Here is a 17,311-nt window from a genome sequence, read left to right as displayed (position 1 = left end):
TCCGCCTCACGCGAGGGAGAAGAAGAAGGTGGAGTTCTTGGAGCTCTGCCAGGGCAATTCAAGTTTGACGGATTACATCGCCAAATTCCAGAGTTTAGAACCCTATTGTCCCAACCTGTTCGCGGATGATCACGAACGAGCAGGGAAGTTTATTTGGGGGCTGAAGGAGGGGCTCGTGTATCGGGTCCTAACCAGCATGCCCTCGACCTTCTCCGCGGCAGTTGCTGCCGCCACCCTCCTGAGCGAAGCCTGGGAGCGCACTAAGAGTACCCAGGGCAGGAAGTCACCCGCTGCGGGTGGTGAGCCGAAGACACCTTCCGACGGCTCAGGCAAGCGACCATTCTTTCCTATAAAGAGTGAAGGAGGAAGGAAACAGTATCCTCCTTCGAAACGTCAGTGACCTCAGGGCAACCCTCCAGTCAGGCAACAAACTGACTATGTATGCCCCAGATGCCGACGATCTCACTATGGGCAGGCGTGCCCGCTCGAGACAGGCGGATGCCTGTATTGTGGCAAGATGGGCCACCACGTTTGCGATTGCCGCAAAAAGGCGGCTGACGACTCCAGACAAAACAGCGGAGCACCTCTGCTCCCTTGGCCACCCCAGCAGCAACAACAGTATCAGTTGCCACCACTGCAGACGAGCGGTCAGAGGAGGGTGCCAGGACGAGTCTACTTAGCCAAGGCCGAGCAGTTGACCAAGGGCGACCTAGTGCAAGGTACCCTTTTTGTCGCTAACCAAGCGACTTTTGTGCTTTTTGATTGTGGTGCCACACACTCTTTTATTTCGGTAAATTTTGTTGAGTTTTTGCACATACCTGTAAAATCCTTGCATAATACCTTTGAAGTGTATAACCCGATTGAGAAAAACACCATTTGTGCGGCATACGTACCAGAGTTAGACGTAGTCTTGGCAGATCAGCATCTACCGGCTTGTGCTATCCTACTAGTGATGACGGAATTTGACGTCATCCTGGGCATGGATTGGCTGCACAAGTATCATGCCAAGATTTTCTGCCGAGATAGCAGGATTGTCTTATCTCCACCAGGAATGCCCAAGATAGAATTCAAGATCGTGAAACCCGTTCGGGCAAGCAAGTTGATTTTGTCGCTGAAGGCGCAGGGCTACCTGAGGAAGGGGTGCATTGCCTTTTTGGTCAGTGTCATCCAGTCTAAGCTGACGCGAGTCCCGATGGGAGACTTGGAGATTGTTCGAGATTTTTCAGATGTCTTCCCGGAGGAACTGCCAGGCCTTCCTCCACCTCGCGAGGTGCAGTTCAGCATCGAGTTGCTGCTGGGTACTGCGCCAATTTCTAAGGCTCCATATCGGATGACGCCAGCCGAGCTCGAAGAACTCAAGAAGCAGTTGCAGGAGTTGATGGATCAGAGATTCATCCGCCCAAGTGTCTCACCCTGGGGAGCTCCCGTCCTGTTCGTGAAAAAGAAAGACGGATCATTGCGGTTGTGCATCGATTATCGGATGCTTAACTAGGCGACAATAAAGAATAAGTACCCGTTGCCACACATCGATGATCTGTTCGATCAGTTACAAAGGGCCAAGATCTTCTCAAAGATCGACCTTAGATCTGGGTACCATCAACTCAGAATTATGGGCATTACGAATTTACGGTCATGCCTTTCGGACTCACTAATGCTCCTGCAGCATTCATGGATCTCATGAATAGGGTGCTCAAACTCTTCTTGGACACCTTCGTGATCGTGTTCATCGACGACATCTTGGTGTATTCAGATAGCTGGGAGCAACATCGTGAGCACTTGAGAGTTATTCTCGAAACCTTGCGAAAGGAGCGTTTGTTTGCTAAGTACTCTAAGTGTGAGTTTTGGCTCGAGGAGATCATGTTTTTGGGACATGTCATCTCCAAGGAAGGTGTATCCGTGGATCCAACGAAAGTCGAGGCTGTACTCAGTTGGCAGCAGCCGAGGAATGTTCGTGACATTCGGAGTTTTCTTGGATTAGCTGGGTATTACCGAAGATTTATCCAGGACTTTTCTAAGATCTCTCTACCCTTGATGCAACTCCTTAAGAAAGAAGCTAAGTTCGTGTGGGACGACATGTGCGAGAGTAGTTTTCAGATGTTGAAGGAACGTCTTACGACTGCTCCTATTTTGACCTTACCTTCGGGTCAAGGTGGCTTCGTGATTTACACTGACACTTCCGGGACAGGCTTGGGTTGCGTCTTAATGTAGAACGATAGAGTGATCGCCTATGCATCGCGCCAACTTAAAATGCATGAAAAGAATTATTCGACTCATGATTTGGAGTTAGCAGCGGTGGTTTTCACATTGAAGATAGGACAACACTATTTGTATGGGGAGCGGTTCGAGGCTTTTACAGATCATAAGAGCCTAAAATATTTGTTCTCGCAGAAGGAGCTGAATATGAGACAACGACGTTGGCTGGAATTCTTCAAGGATTATGACTTTACCTTGTCCTACCACCCAGGAAAAGAGAACGTCGTGGCCGACGCTCTGAGCCGCAAGTCTCCTAGCATTTCCGTTAATTTGTTATTCGTTGGGTGGAAGCTGATCGGGGATCTGATATCGTGGGAACCGTTTGCGGTCACTCCGGATTCGATCAGTCTTTCCAGCATGGTAGCTCAACCTGGGCTATTGTCAAGGATCTTTGTTAGTCAGAAGATCGATGCGCAGTACGAAAAGCTGAAGGCTCTAGCGCAGCGGGTCGATGCCCCTTTCTGTCTGAGTGAGGAAGGAGGTGTATGGCATAAGGATCGTCTCTAGGTGCCAGAAGATCCTATTTTGAGATATGAGATTCTCGCTGAAGCCCACAAGTCCAAGTACACGATTCACCCGGGCGACACGAAGATGTTCAAAGATTTGCAGCGCAGATACTGGTGGAGTGGAATGAAGCGGGACGTAGCCGAGTACGTTTCAAAGTGCTTGACTTGCCAACAGGTTAAGATCGAGCACCAGCGACCAGGCGGAGTGATGTAGCGGCTGGAGATTCCACAATGGAAGTGGGAAGACATCACGATGGACTTCATCGTCGGTTTGCCGAGGACGCGGAGGAAACACGATGCGATTTGGGTGATCGTGGATCGACTCACTAAATCGGCGCATTTTTTCCCTATACGGCTCAGTCAGTCAGTCACTGGACAGCTTGGCCGACCTTTATGTCAGGGAGATTGTGAGATTGCACGGTGTTCCTGTGTCAATCATCTCCGATCGTGACCCGAGGTTCACCTCCAGGTTTTGGGGGCAGCTGCAGTTGGCCTTGGGCACAAAACTGAAATTCAGCATCGCCTTCCACCCTCAGACCGACGAGCAATCTGAACGCACAATTCAGACTTTGGAAGACATGCTGCGAGCGTGCATGATGGACTGGAAGGGAGAATGAGACTCTCATACTGGGTTGGCGGAATTCACGTACAATAATAGTTATCATGCGAGTATCGGTATGGTCCCGTACGAAGCCTTGTACGGGAAGCCTTGTCGGTCACCTGTTTACTGGGATGAGGTTGATGAACGAATGCTAGATTCACCTATAGTGCTACAACACTATACTCAGTAAGTGCAGATGATCAGGAAATGTCTGCGTACCGCGCAGAGTCGGAAGAAGTGTTACGCCCATCGTCGACGTAGATAGCTCGCGTTCTCAACAGGAGATATGGTTTTTGTTAAGGTATCTCCTACAAAGAGCGTTTTCCGTTTCGGGAAGAAGGAAAAGCTGAGTCCTCGGTTCGTCGGACCTTTTGAGATCCTGGGTCGGATCGGTGAGGCGGTTTACCGTGTTGCGCTGCCTCCTCAGTACGCTCAGATCCACGTCTTCCACGTATCTATGCTGAGAAGATACGTTCACGACCCATCACACATCATTCATTATGATGATGTGGATATCCAAAAAGACTTGACGTTCGAGGAGAGACCTGTGACAATCGTTGATCGTCGAGACCAAGTGCTCAGATCGAAGACAATTTCTCTTATAAAAGTACGTTGGCAACACCATGGGATAAATGAATGTACATGGGAGCCTGAGTTTGATATCAGGGAAAAATACGCGGACTTGTATTTTGACCAATCTATGCAATAGAAATTTCGCGGACGAAATTATTTTTTAGGAGGGTAGGATGTAAAAACGCTGAAAAAAAATTGTTTTGATTCGGGCCGGATCCGGACACGACCTGAACCACCGCCTCTTGCTGTCATTAAAGACAACGAGGTAGGCGGTAGGGGGGTTACGAAACCCCCCTCACCGCCTCTCGCCCTCTCGTCTCTTCCTGAATCTCTCTCTCGCTTGTCCACTGTCACCGACGCAGGTGACCCGCGGCCATCGGCGACATGCGTACTCCGACGGGCTTCTCTCCGGCAGCCTCCCCAGGTACGTTCTTCTTCTTCTCCTCTTTTCGTCTCTCTCTCTCTCTCTCATTCCTTCCCCCTCGTTTCTCCGTTACGCAGGGAGGGGAGGGCTGTGCCACCTCCCTGCGACCCGCCTTTTTTGCGAGGGAGGGGGTTGAGCCTCCTCCCTTCTTCCGTACGACAGGGGAGGGGCGGAGCCCCCTCACTGCTTCCGTACGGCAGGGGAGGGGCCGAGCCCCTCCTCGTTCTCTCGTTACGGCAGGGGAGGGGGCTGAGCCTCCTCCCTTCTTTCGTTACGGTAGGGGAGGGGCTGAGCCCCCTCCCTGCTTCCGTTACGGTAGGGGAGGGGCCGAGCCCCTCTTCCCTGTTCTCTGCTACGGCAGGGGAGGGGCCGAGCCCCTCCTCCCTGTCCCTTTTTGCTTGCCAGCAGGGGCCATCGGCCCCTGCCTTGTTTATTTCAGCTGGGGCTGAAGGCCCCTGCCTCTTTTGGGTTGTTCTGTCGGCCCCTGACCCTTTTAGTTGTGCCACCACGGGCCAACGGCCCCTACCTTTTTTGTTTGCCAGCAGGGGCCATCGGCCCCTGCCTTTTTGTTTGCCAGCAGGGGGCCATCGGCCCCCTGCCCTTTGTGCGCTAGCCTATACCCTTGGCCGACAAGCCCGGGAAATCCTTGGAAGCTACATCGTGATGGGGACGGATTATTACAATTGTTGGTCTCCAACGAGGAATTCCTAGTAAACGTGAGTCATCTGCTCGCATTGACTACATCCCTCTTTTGGCAGCAAGGGTCATTTGGCTCTTCCCCATCCCTTTTTGGTATTGCCTTGCATTGCCTGTGCTGATTCGCCTTCACAAGCAAGATGCTCGAGTGATTTAAAGACCACAACATATAATGAGTGGTTAGTTAAGCAACCCCTAACGCACTGATTCGCTTCTTGTTGTCTGTCAAGGGAGAGGACAGAGCGGTACAAAACTCCAATGGACAGGTTGTTAACAATCACCTCACGGGCAATGATCCGGCCTCCCCAGTCATTGGAGTTAGGGGAATGGGGCTACATTAGTTAGCTCTACACTTCTGCATAATTTGGATGCATCTGTGACACTGCTTTTCAGCCTTTGGGGAATCCTCTCTCGGCTAAAGTCGTCCATTTAGGAGCGGACTCAACTAGTTATTCGGGTTATTCAAAGTACATAGAATAACAGACACCCGAACTAGTCTCAGTTGTTTCTACGTTTTGCCTGCGCGTACCCGCAGGCCAGTAATATCGAAACATAAAGTCTGTTCACACTGGTTGTTGAGTAGTGAGATTTGCTTGCTTGCACTACTGATTGACTTGCACTACTGACTTGCTTGCACTATTTTGCCTCATGTATTGCTTACCTGTTTGACTGCATATTTGCTTTAAACTGCGTACCCTACTGAATTAAATCTACATAATTCAGTTTCCTGTAGTCTTTCTTGTGCACCTACTAGTTTTTCGTGAAACTAACCCATTCTATGGGTACAAGTGATGATTAGGTACACCACAGGCGATGGAGCGATGGCAAGATGGCTCTATGACGTTCTTCTTCCTGCTCTTAGCTCGCGTCCTGTTGTTTGGGGTTTTGTAACGGATTTTCCTTGGGATATCCGAATTTTGTATTATTTGAAGAACTTCTTAAATGAAAGTAGCATTTTCAAGTGTTTGCAAGTAGCATGAGTTGTGTGTTTTGGTTCTTTTAGCTAACGCGCCCAAAGTTGTCAGCTTGCCTTTCTGAAATTAACAAAAGTAGTCTTCCGCTGATTTCGTAAACCATCTCTGAGATGAAGAGATTTCTTGTTAGTCTTTTGTCTGTTTTTCTGAAAGGTTTGCAAGTTTGTAAATTTGGGGCGTTACAGCAGGTCCCTAAACATCAAAATAGATAATTTCAAAAGGTACAGAAGCTCTTTGATTTATTGAGTGAAATGGAAGAACATGACTCTTACATAAATGACAGCTGGGACAAAGAGAAATATCAGACTCATTATTTAAACTAGACTGTGGAACAAGTCCACTAGACACAAGTCTTTCAATGAATGAACGATTACAGTGACCCAAACGACGATGCCAAATGTTTGACTTATTATACTGAGACAAACTAAAACAATCTTTGAATGATACTGGCTGAACTTTCTGTGACTTTATTGGAGTGGTGCGAGCAGTATGAGACTCCTTGAGGACATACATATTTTCCCGTCGTTCTCCTTCAACGAGCGTCTTCTTCGTGAGAAGATCCTTGACACAAACAGAAGGACTAAATTCGACAGAAGAATTAGTATCATCAACAAGTTTAGAAATATAAACAATATTTTTAACAATACTGGGTGAGTGATAAACATTTGATAAAAGAAGTGATGAGTTTGGGAGTAGAAGAGAAACGTTTCCAACATGAGAAATAGGATGGAGGGCACCATCTCTAGTTTTAATACTGAATTTACCATGATAAGGAATGAGTTGAGAAATCTTACCGGCATCACCTGTCACATGTGCAGCAGCCCCAGAGTCAATGTACCAAGTTCCCTGCTCAGTCTACTTAAAACTTAACTAAAAAAGGGCAGAAATCAAAAGATTCTTCACATTTTCATTTTCATCCCTTGCTTGTCCTCTAGTGGAAGCCCCAGTACCATTAAATCTGCCTTTGTTTTGCGGATTATGCCAGCAATTTGCCTTAATGTGCCCTCTTTTATTACACCGAAAACACGTTGGTATATGTCTAGAGGACTGGTTCACTGGAAGTGAGTTGAATGACATGTTAGGTGTGGGAAGTAATCCACGACCTCCTTGATTACCTCTTCTCTGTCCCCGTCCATCGCGAAAACCTCCACGTCCTCGTCCTGCCACCATACCTGTGATGAAAACCTCATGATTGCTATTTTGAATAAGCTCCTCACCTCTAATCAAGGTTTTAAAACTCGCCGAGTCAACTCGGTGACTCGGCTCGGCTCGGCCCTCCAGCGAGTCAACCCGGCAAGCTAAACTCGGTCTGCGAAGACTCGGCTGTGACTCGGCCTGACTCGGCCTGACTCAGCTTGACTCGGCCTGACTCGAGCAAGTTCTGGAATGTTTAAAATTTGATTTTTTGAGTATTTCAGAATAAAAAAAATTGTAATATTATTGAGAATATTGTTGTTACTTTCTTAATGTCTTCAATATGTAAAGAAGACAATATGTGACTATGATCTAAGGTAAATGTTATTGGATATGAATCTATTTCTAGAAGCATCAGGCAGGACAATCTTCAGATTCATCAACAGCTAATTAATATTTTATGATCAAGTAGATTGCTGCTTTTATTATGTTCTACACAATTATATTTTTTGCAGTTTCTTTGCATAAATGCATTTAATATTTTGCTTTAAACTTTACTAACATGACTATATAACAAGGAAGAATTTGGTTTTCTCCTCACACCTTTCCTCTTTGCCCCATCTTTATGAAGGCATAATAGACAAGAAACTGAAACAAAGTCATACGTAACTTTGGTCTTAACATCCATAGAGTTCCAACATCTACTTGGTGCTTCTTTCTTGTCCTTTCAGACTTCATATTTTCTTTGTATCTCATATAGGCTATACCCCTTTAATCAGAACCAATTGTCCTCACCTTGCCTTATCACATCCAACAAAAATTTCTCTTTTCTTTATAGGCATGTGCATTTTTAATGCATAAAGGCATCTATGTAACTGGAATAAATTGTGCTCTTTTATTCCACATTTTCAACTTATTGCTTATTAATGAACAATTTATCCACATGCTACGATCTCCTTATTTCAATTCAACCCAAGATTCTGCATGGAGCCAAAAAACATCTCTTGTTTACTGAAAAACATGGTTTGAGACAAATTATATATTGTTTTTCTTTTAAAATCAAAAGTTAACAAAACCCGGTCCGAGTCACCGAGTTGACCCGCCGAGTCACGAGTCAATAAAGAACGAGTCGAGTCCCGAGTCACTGGGTTTTAAAACCTTGCCTCTAATAGTAACTTCGTACTGTAATAGTTTCGCCGCATATCATCAAAGTTAGGCAATGAAGGAAGGCATAGAAGAGAGGTGACCAACATGTGATAGTCAGATCCAAGACCATTCAACGCTTGTTGAACTTTTTTTTTGTCAGAAATTACACAACCCACCATCGCTAATTGATCTGTGATGCTCTTAACTTTGTTTATGTATTCTGTAACTGATAAATTGTCTTTCTTTAGGAGCTGAAATCTAGTTGAACATTCATCTGGAATGGCCACTAATACCTCTTGAGAAAGAGTAGAGGTAATGTAAGCTACGACAACCTGATCTTTTCTTTTCCATGTGGTAAACTCTGGATTGCGAACTAGTTTGTTAGAAACCTCCCCTTTATCATCTCGCTCTTCCTGCAGAATGAACTCAGATAGTGCATGAATTGTTCCATCAAGGTGGCCAGAGAGGTCCAAACTACGAATGAAAGGCAAAATTTGCCTTTTCCAAGTCAAGTACTTGGAATTATTCAATTTCTTAGATATGAGTTGGCCAAGAAAACTGGACAGAAGTGATGGGGAATCCATGAAGACAAGACGAGTTGTCTAAGGAGAACACAAGTTGAATAAAAGAAATGTAAGAAAAATTGCTCAGCAAAGCAATGACCTAGTCTTGTCCGTTCCTTTTTCTTTTTATTTTTTTTGGACAGTCTTGATATATGTCTTAAAAAATGATATGCAGAAATCGAGATCAGGAACAATTACAAATATGGTCCAAAAAACAACTCGTGCTTTGGGATATATGCTTTGACTAAAAAAAAATAGCGTGCGATATATGCACCTCTGATTTGGAACAAAAATCAGATATAGAGCGAGAATAGGGGGAAATATGCAAGAAAGGAACAACCTTCTGATTTTACGCAATCAAAATCAATATGGGGTTCAAACGTTAAGATCTGATCTGAATGATCAGATCAGACGTTAGCGTGGCCTGTTGGAAATTATCAAATTTGAATGATCAGATCTGAACAGATTAGGTAATGAAATTAACGTGGCTGGTAACGATAGAAAGAAACTTGTTTAGGGAAATAAGAAGAAAAGAAGGGAAATAAGGTCAGCCACGTTTAGGGAAAAGAAAAGAAAAGAAAAGAAAAGAAGAGAAATAAGGTCACGTTTAGGGAAAAGGAAGAAAAGAGGGGAAATAAGGTCGGACACGTCCTTTTTCTTTTTTTTGTGTGTTAACTCTCACAGGATCAAGGGAAAGGGGGGCACGATTGGGTACAATCAGAAAAATCAGAGGAGAATCGAATCAGAGAAGAAAATGGGATTTGCTCTGATACCATGAAAGAAAACACACCTTTTTGGTATCCGGCTCTTCTGCTGGTTGCTGGAAGGGAGAGGAGGGAGAACCACAACAGCAGATCAATAAGCCTCCAATACACTTGCCCTATTTCTTTACGTGAACTTATAACCACCAGATCGGGTCGGGTCTGAGACTCTTCAGTCCAGACCCGATATTATAAAGATAGAGATACGGGTCCAGATCTAGACCCGTATATGCATGCAGTCCAATCTTAATAGAAAATAGTGGGCAAAGAGGAAAAAAAGGACTATAGCAAAATTATTTGTCATTTCTGTAAAGAACCTGGGCATATCAAACCTATGTGTCCCAAATGGAAGAGGCTTCTAGCCATGGCCACCACCAGTATACCGCAAAAGGAGGAGACATCTTCAAGTAGACCTCTCTCCCTAAGTCAAATAGTGGAAGCTCTTCAACCTCTCCTCAAGGGAGCTACCTCCGGTGCCACTGTGTCTACCTCTTCTCCTCTGGGTAAAGTCTCTTGGCTTTTGGACTCCGATGCATTCTTTCATATGTCCCCAAATATATATTCTCTTTTCGATTATTCAAAAAATATTTCTCCATCCTTTGTTTCCACTGCGGATGGAACCTCTCTTGAAATTAAAGGCATAGGTAATTTTGAAACTCAAGATTTTTTTATTCTAAAAATTAGATTTATACCCAAGCTAAACTTAAATCTTCTCTCTGTTTCTCAACTCTTGGACCATGGTTGCGATATTAAATTCTCTTTTGATAAATGTTTAATACAGGATCGCTGGTTCAGGAAATTGATTGGGGAAGGATTTAGAAAGGGAGACTTGTACTTTATGGACTCCCTTCAAGTTCCAATTTTTTTTTATAATGTTGCCCGACACAAAGATGTAAATGTATGGCGCAAAAGTCTTGGTCATCCTAATATCACCAAGTTGTCTTACATTTTGTAAAAGATCTCTGTAAAAGTTCATTTTCTTGTAAAGAGTGTATTCTCAGAAAAATACGAAGTTTGCCTTTTGAGCGAAGAACTATGTTTACTTCTAAACCTTTCGAAATTGTTCATTCAGATGTTTGGGGATCCGCATCAGTTGTTTCAAAAGGAGACTTCTCTTATTATGTAATTTTTGTGGATGATTTTTTCAGATATTCATGGATTTATTTTCTTAAGTGTAAGTATGAAGTATTTTCATGTTTTAAAACTTTTCATATAATGATCAAGAATCAATTCAACAGTAACATAAAAATATTTAGAAGTGATTCTGGAGGAGAATATCTCTCCAATCAATTTAAGGAGTATTTTGAAAATAGTGGTATTGTTCACCAAAGATCTTGTCCTAAAACCCCTCAACAAAATGGGTTAGCCGAAAGAAAATATAGGCACATCATTGAGACCACTAGGACCCTTCTTATATCTCAAAATATTCCCAAAAACTTTTGGGCCGAAGCAGCTCTTGCTTCTGTGTATTTTATAAATCGCTTACCATCTAGGAATTTGAGAAAGATATCTCCTTTTGAAGTATTAGTAATGATGATATATCTAGTGATGATGACGTATCATCAAAACCTGATGAGGAAAATGAGGTTGATGATGGTGAATATAACTCACCTAATATCCAAGAAGGTAGAATTTCAAGTGACCCTATAACCTATTCTCGTAGAAATTGAGATACTTTCAGAAGTGCTATTGATCAATATAGTGAGTTTGTTTCCACTATTGACCACAGAAGATCCGAAAGGAATAGGAGACCTCCAACTCCTTTTGTTTCTTTTGATTCGTTTTCACCCAGATATAGGGCTTGTCTTAGCCCTATTCATTCTTACTTTGAACCAAGAAATTTTGAAGAAGCTAAAAAATGTATAGAATGGCAAGAAGCTATGCAATATGAACTCAATGCTCTTAGAAAAGCTAAGACATGGGAATTCCAAAGTCTACTTATAGGAAAGAAAATTATAGGTTGTCGTTGGGTTTTTAAGGTTAAGACTAAGAGCGATGGATCTCTGGAGAGATACAAAGCTTGCTTAGTCGCAAAAGGGTATGGACAAAAATATGATATTGATTATGAAGAAACCTTTGCTCCTGTCTTATCACTATTGCGCCTATTAAAAATTGGAACATTTTTTAAATGGATGTGAAAAATGCTTTTTTAAATGGTGATCTTGACGAAGAAGTTTATATGGATGCCCCACCAGGCATGAAGATTCCTAAAGATAAAGTTCTTCGCCTTCGAAAAGCTCTCTATGGTTTGAAACAAGCTCCCAAAGCCTGATATGATAGATTTACCAGTGTAATGCTGGAAAATGGATTTTCCTCTTGTTATACTGATACTGCTTTGTTTACTAGAAAATCTGATGCAGGGATTGTGATATTATTGCTCTATGTTGATGATATGTTAATTATAGGTGATGATGTTCAAGGAGTCAAGGGTATTAAGTCCGTCTTGACTTCAAAATTTGATATGTCAGATTTAGGTTTTCTGACATACTTTCTTGGAATTGAAGTTGCTTATTCTCGACGTAGTTATTTTTTATCTCAGTCTAAACTTGTTTGTGAGATTATTGACAGTTCAGGAATTTCCGATGACAAAGTCTGCGACACTTCTGAAGTCGTGGGATAAAAAATGAAGATTGATGACGGAATACCTCTGACCGACCCTACTCCTTACAGGCAATTGGTAGGCTCGTTGATGTATCTTAGCATCACTCGGCCTGATTTGTCTCATGCTATTCACATAGCTAGTCAGTTCCAGCATGCTCCCACAATCGTTCATGTTCATATGAGTGATGTTTTTCGCATCATTAGATATCTAAAGGGATCTGTAAATAAGGGAGTATTTTTATCTTCTTCTGAATTAAAGTTAATTGCTCATACTGACTCTGATTGGGAAGGTGACCCTAATAACTGTCACTCCACCACTGATTTTTGTGTTTTCTTAGGTGAGTCTCTAATTTCATGGCGATGTAAAAAGCAACAGAAGGTTTCTCTGTCATCCACTGAAGCAGAATATAGAGCCATGACATCCACTACCATGAAAATTGTATGGATTCAACGTTTTCTGGAAGATATGAGAGTGTTTATTAGAGAACCAACAAAGCTATTCTGCGACAACAAAAGTGCAATTTATATTGCCAAGAATCACACCTTTCATGAGCGAACAAAGCATATAGAGATGGACTGCCATTATGTCAGGGAAAAATACTTGAAGAAAGTCATTGATCTCCCGTACGTGACGTCTGAGTATCAACTAGCGGACTTCTTCACTAAGGTTCTTTGCTCGCCCAGATTTCATTTCCTTCTTAACAAACTTGCGGTTATCGCACCGTAAGTTTGAGGGGGGGTATTAAAATATATCTCCAAAACCAATGTTGTATATATATATATATATATATATATATATATATATATATATGTATACGTCTCTCTCTCTCTCTCTATATATATATATATTTATTATTTTACCCGAAAAGGGTATTATTGTAATTTCACATCTTGCGCATATTCCACTTGGAATATGTTGTAATCTTTTTTTTCTTTTTTTTCTTTTCCCTTTATTTTTATTTTTTATTTTCTTTATTTAATGTGTTACATTGGGGGTCCCCCCAATAGAGTCGTTGGGGACCCCCAACGGTTTTGTGACCGTTGGGGGCCCCCCAACGACTCCTTTGGGAGCCCCCCCATGTGGCCTTTTGCATTTGTATAAATAGTGGTGTTCCCCCCTTTGTTTTGTAAGTTTGAGAGCCTCAAGCATTTCTCTTTTATTGAAGTGCATGCCTTAAGTGCATGTTTGCTCTCTTTTGTGTATTTTAGGTATTTGTGCAAGTGTGGTGTAAGTGCATTTGTGCACTTTTTCAAGGATTTGTGCTTGTAGCCTCTTAGTAGGCATTTTTACAGAACTACCATACTATGTTGATCTGGGTGAGATTTATTTCTGCTATAGATAATCTGTTTCTGTTATGTTATACATCCTGTTGTAGTATATGGATGAATGTAAGTGGTCTTCTTGAGAGGGGCATGTTGAGAGATGATAAGGTGGTTGCTATTTCTGGGGCTTGTCATTACGGTTTGTTTTATAGATGGCTTGTCCGTATCATCACTTGAATCAAGAAATTTAGTTCTGACTGGATCAGTGCATTTGCGTTTAATACTAAGTTTAGTACTGCTTTTTGTCACTTTTTGATGTAACATCTCTTGATTATGTCATAGGTTCAATCTTCCATCAGAAGATCTTTGAAGCAATATGAAATAACAAGGGCTTTAGCAACTAAGGAGCTAGTATGGTTTATGGTATGCTTGATTACTGTATTTCTTCATGTTTTATTTGGTGCATGTTAGTATGGTCAAGGAGAAGGCATTGATGTACTGTTGTCAAAACTTTTGCAGGCGTCTGCTTTATTGGCTCTGCCAATACTTATTATCTATAGGGTCTACTGCTCCTTATTCAGGTTAGTGTTTGATTTGTGTTACAGAATGTAATCTTATAGCAGATTGATATTATCCGTTACTTTTTGTCATCTTGTTTTCTCACTTTGATTGTATTGGGTTCAATTTCATATGTTGGCAGTAAGAGGGGGTGGGTGCCTGTTCAGAATGGTCACCATGTTCACCGCAGGCCTAAACCTAGACATGCAGAGAAGTAGAACCTTACAAGGTATGTATATGCGTCAAGTATTTCTTCTTGTAGAACTTCACTGTATTTGATGTAAAAAATGATGGATATTTTGAAAAGCTAAGCAGATCCAATGAGGTCAAGGTCATCGCTCTGGTTCATGTCTAAAATAGAAGCAGGATCACTCTTAGCTTGTCCATTTGATTTTGGATTGATTTATGCTATTACGCTTCTGTCCTGCATACAGTTAACATTCTGTTTTAATGGTTGTGATCAATTTGGCTCTATGTCACATGGGTGCGGGGGTGCGGCAATATATATATATATATATATATATATATATATATATATATATATAATTTGTGCAGGGGGAGGGGTCGAGCTGAAGCTTGATTTGGAGTTTTTGCCCTTGCAGAAAGGGGGGTCCGGGGGCTCCCCCCCCCCGGCACGGGTCCCACTGTGTGCTCAGCGGGCGATGGTCCAGGGGCGGCCGCCCCTGGGGGGGGGCAGCACCCCTTTTTTTTAATATAAAAATTGGACACAAATGACCCTGGGTGCAATAAACGCACCCATGGTCGGGTTGACCGCACCGGGTGCCGCGTGCGCACCCGCATCGCGTCGTGTCGACGTGGGTGCGGCACCCAGTTTGCTGAGTCCCTGTGACATAGATTTGGCTTAGGTTCCTTGTAGTTCACATGATGTGAACCCATATATGATATATTTGCCTTGTGTGTTCGATCTGTTGTGATGCAGGCTGTGTATTTCAGTCCATTTGAGTTTTCTTGTGTGTGTTGACTTTGCCCTTTACATTTCATGTTTTCACGTGTTTGTATGGTATCATGTGCAACTCTTGTGAAGGATATAAATTGGCTGATATTCTATGGTCGTACTGAGAATTTTGATTTAGATGTATAGCATTCCGGGTCATTGGGTTTGTAGATTTCTATTAAGAAAAAGAGAACTAGCAATGTATGTGGCGAACAAATGTACAAGTTAGAGAACCCCAACATGCAACATTGAAGGTCCCTCTGCAGACTAGGCATATGCAGCAGTGGAGGGAATTTCATTTATTCTTTCTAATTTTAGATCACTACGTTTCTCTACTCTTTTTTGTCTCATTTAGTATTGTAAAAGCGGTATGCCACCATTTAAAGGTTTCTTTGTTCTTAGTTGTTTTTTCTTTTCCAGGAAATGCTGTTATATATATATATATATATATATATATATATATATATATATATATATATATATATATATATATATATATATATAGAGAGAGAGAGAGAGAGAGAGAGAGAGAGAGAGAGAGAGAGAGAGAGAGAGAGAGAGAGAGAGATTTCCAAGATTAGAAAATGTCTCGAGTATTAAAATGGTGTAAGATGCCCTTGGAAAAAGTTTTCTGCTTATCTAGCAGCTAAATTATCTTACTATCTCTTCCTGAAATAGTTGCCAATATGTTCTTAATCACCTTGCATCACACAAGGTTATGAGGTAGTGTCAATGTAGGATAAGATAGGAATCAAGGCCGTGGCCCATGTCATACTCAAATGTGTCTTGAAAACTTGGTGACTGGGTTAAGACCCGTCTTTGCAGTAGGGCTGCCTTCCATTGTTCAGGAATGGAAACTGAGTCTGCCAATCTTGATCAACTCTCATCCAAGTAACTTTTCCTTGTGCGACACTGTTTTAAGTTGCGGATTTGATCTAGTCCTAATGTACCTTGGTTTTGCAGTTTGGAATTCACCCACAAATATTGTGTTGATAAAATTCTCTTGTGATTTGCAGATGGAAGGATGTGACCATAACACACTCGTGTTCTGGACCTCTACCGGTTTGTGATCCTTTCTGTAGACATCGAGATGTGGGCTGTGAATCGTGTGAAAATGACTGAAAAAGGGGGAAAGCGATTATTTATTTCAGGGGTACAGCTTTAAGATTTCAATGGGTAGTCATTTATCTGTAATTTTTGTAGGGCAATAATGTTCTTTGGTCCTATTCTCCCTCCCGGTCTGTTTGTTATAAATGAATTATACTATTTCCTTTTAAATATTCTGAGAATGATTGGTTTTTGCAAATTTTGTGTGTGCGTGTGTACTGGCTTCTGGGTCGTGAGACTCGTTGCACATGATCGGGGCCTGTAAGGCAAGTTTGGTTTATGGAGCATGTTCGTACTGCCAGTTATGTGTAAGAGCTGTGATTATGTTTTTAGTGGGAACTGGCTTTTGAATAGACAGAGTCGGACCTGCTCCGAGGTTATTTTGGTGATGCAAAAATGGATGGTAGTAAATGCACCGATTTTTTCCAACAAAAAAAGGTGTTTTCCACTGAAAAAACATGATCCATGGAAATGGACGTTATACATCTACAAGGTTAGAAACAAATTGCATCGTGAGATTCCAACTAGATTGTACCTACAATCGTTTGTATTAAATATAAATCTGATTTCACTATTGTAAATATATCTGCTGTGATGATCACGTTCTTGGTTATTCCTTTGCAACTTTCTGCTTCTATTTTCCCAATCAGCTGTGATGCATTAACACAACCTAACCTTCATTGAACAATTTCTCACAAGATTCGCTTAGATGACTTGGAGTGCTGAAAACATTTGTACCAACTCTTGGCCTTTGTGATGAAACAGGTTAAGTCGCCGAAGTTACCCCATTCTTATTAAGTAAACCCCACTTGCATATGAAAGGGTTAATATTGACTACTCTACAGGCCTCCCCTTGAGGAGATTTGTTAGACCCCTACCCAAAGGAAGCTACTTTCCCTTGCAAGGAATGCACAAAGGGCATTCCCGTGGGAGGCGAGGCGAACCTATTTTGGTAAGATGTTTTTTTTGTTTGCATATGTTTCGTGGATTTTACCATCTATTTTCCATGGAGATGTTTGTTCCACTTCACTTAGGAAAGAGGAAAGAGGGTTCCTTCATAGAAAAGGGCATGAAACAAATGCCATATAGGGAATTGGTTTTTGCAGGTGGCGTTTTCATGAGAATTGTTTTCTTATCTAATGTGACTATTTAGTAGTAAATATTTTATTTTGTTAGTTACATACTGTTTATATGCA

General features: G+C 42.2%; 1 protein-coding gene across 4 annotated transcripts in view; it reads left to right on the top strand.

Moving 5' to 3' along the window:
* LOC149815377 (uncharacterized) overlaps positions 1–16,314 on the top strand; it is a 123,244-nt gene extending 106,930 nt beyond the window's left edge. Inside the window, exons 12-15 of one of the 4 annotated variants that reach the window (XM_089990611.1) lie at positions 13,838–13,918; positions 14,015–14,076; positions 14,196–14,282; positions 16,025–16,314. In XM_089990611.1, coding sequence (XP_089846737.1) covers positions 13,838–13,918; positions 14,015–14,076; positions 14,196–14,271 — 219 coding nt within the window. In that variant the 3' untranslated portion in view covers positions 14,272–14,282; positions 16,025–16,314. Of the gene's footprint in view, positions 1–13,837; positions 13,919–14,014; positions 14,077–14,195; positions 14,283–16,024 lie in introns of those variants that run through there. The other 3 variants (XR_016428131.1, XR_016428130.1, XM_089990612.1) reach the window with 3 other exon arrangements.
* The last annotated feature ends 997 nt before the right edge of the window (positions 16,315–17,311 follow it).

This window comes from Nuphar pumila, chromosome 15, assembly GCF_984573655.1.
Source record: "Nuphar pumila chromosome 15, dmNupPumi1.hap1.1, whole genome shotgun sequence".
Taxonomy (NCBI): Eukaryota; Viridiplantae; Streptophyta; class Magnoliopsida; order Nymphaeales; family Nymphaeaceae; genus Nuphar; species Nuphar pumila.
Note: the sequence above shows the minus strand (reverse complement) of the source record. Positions and strands in the feature narration are given on the sequence as shown.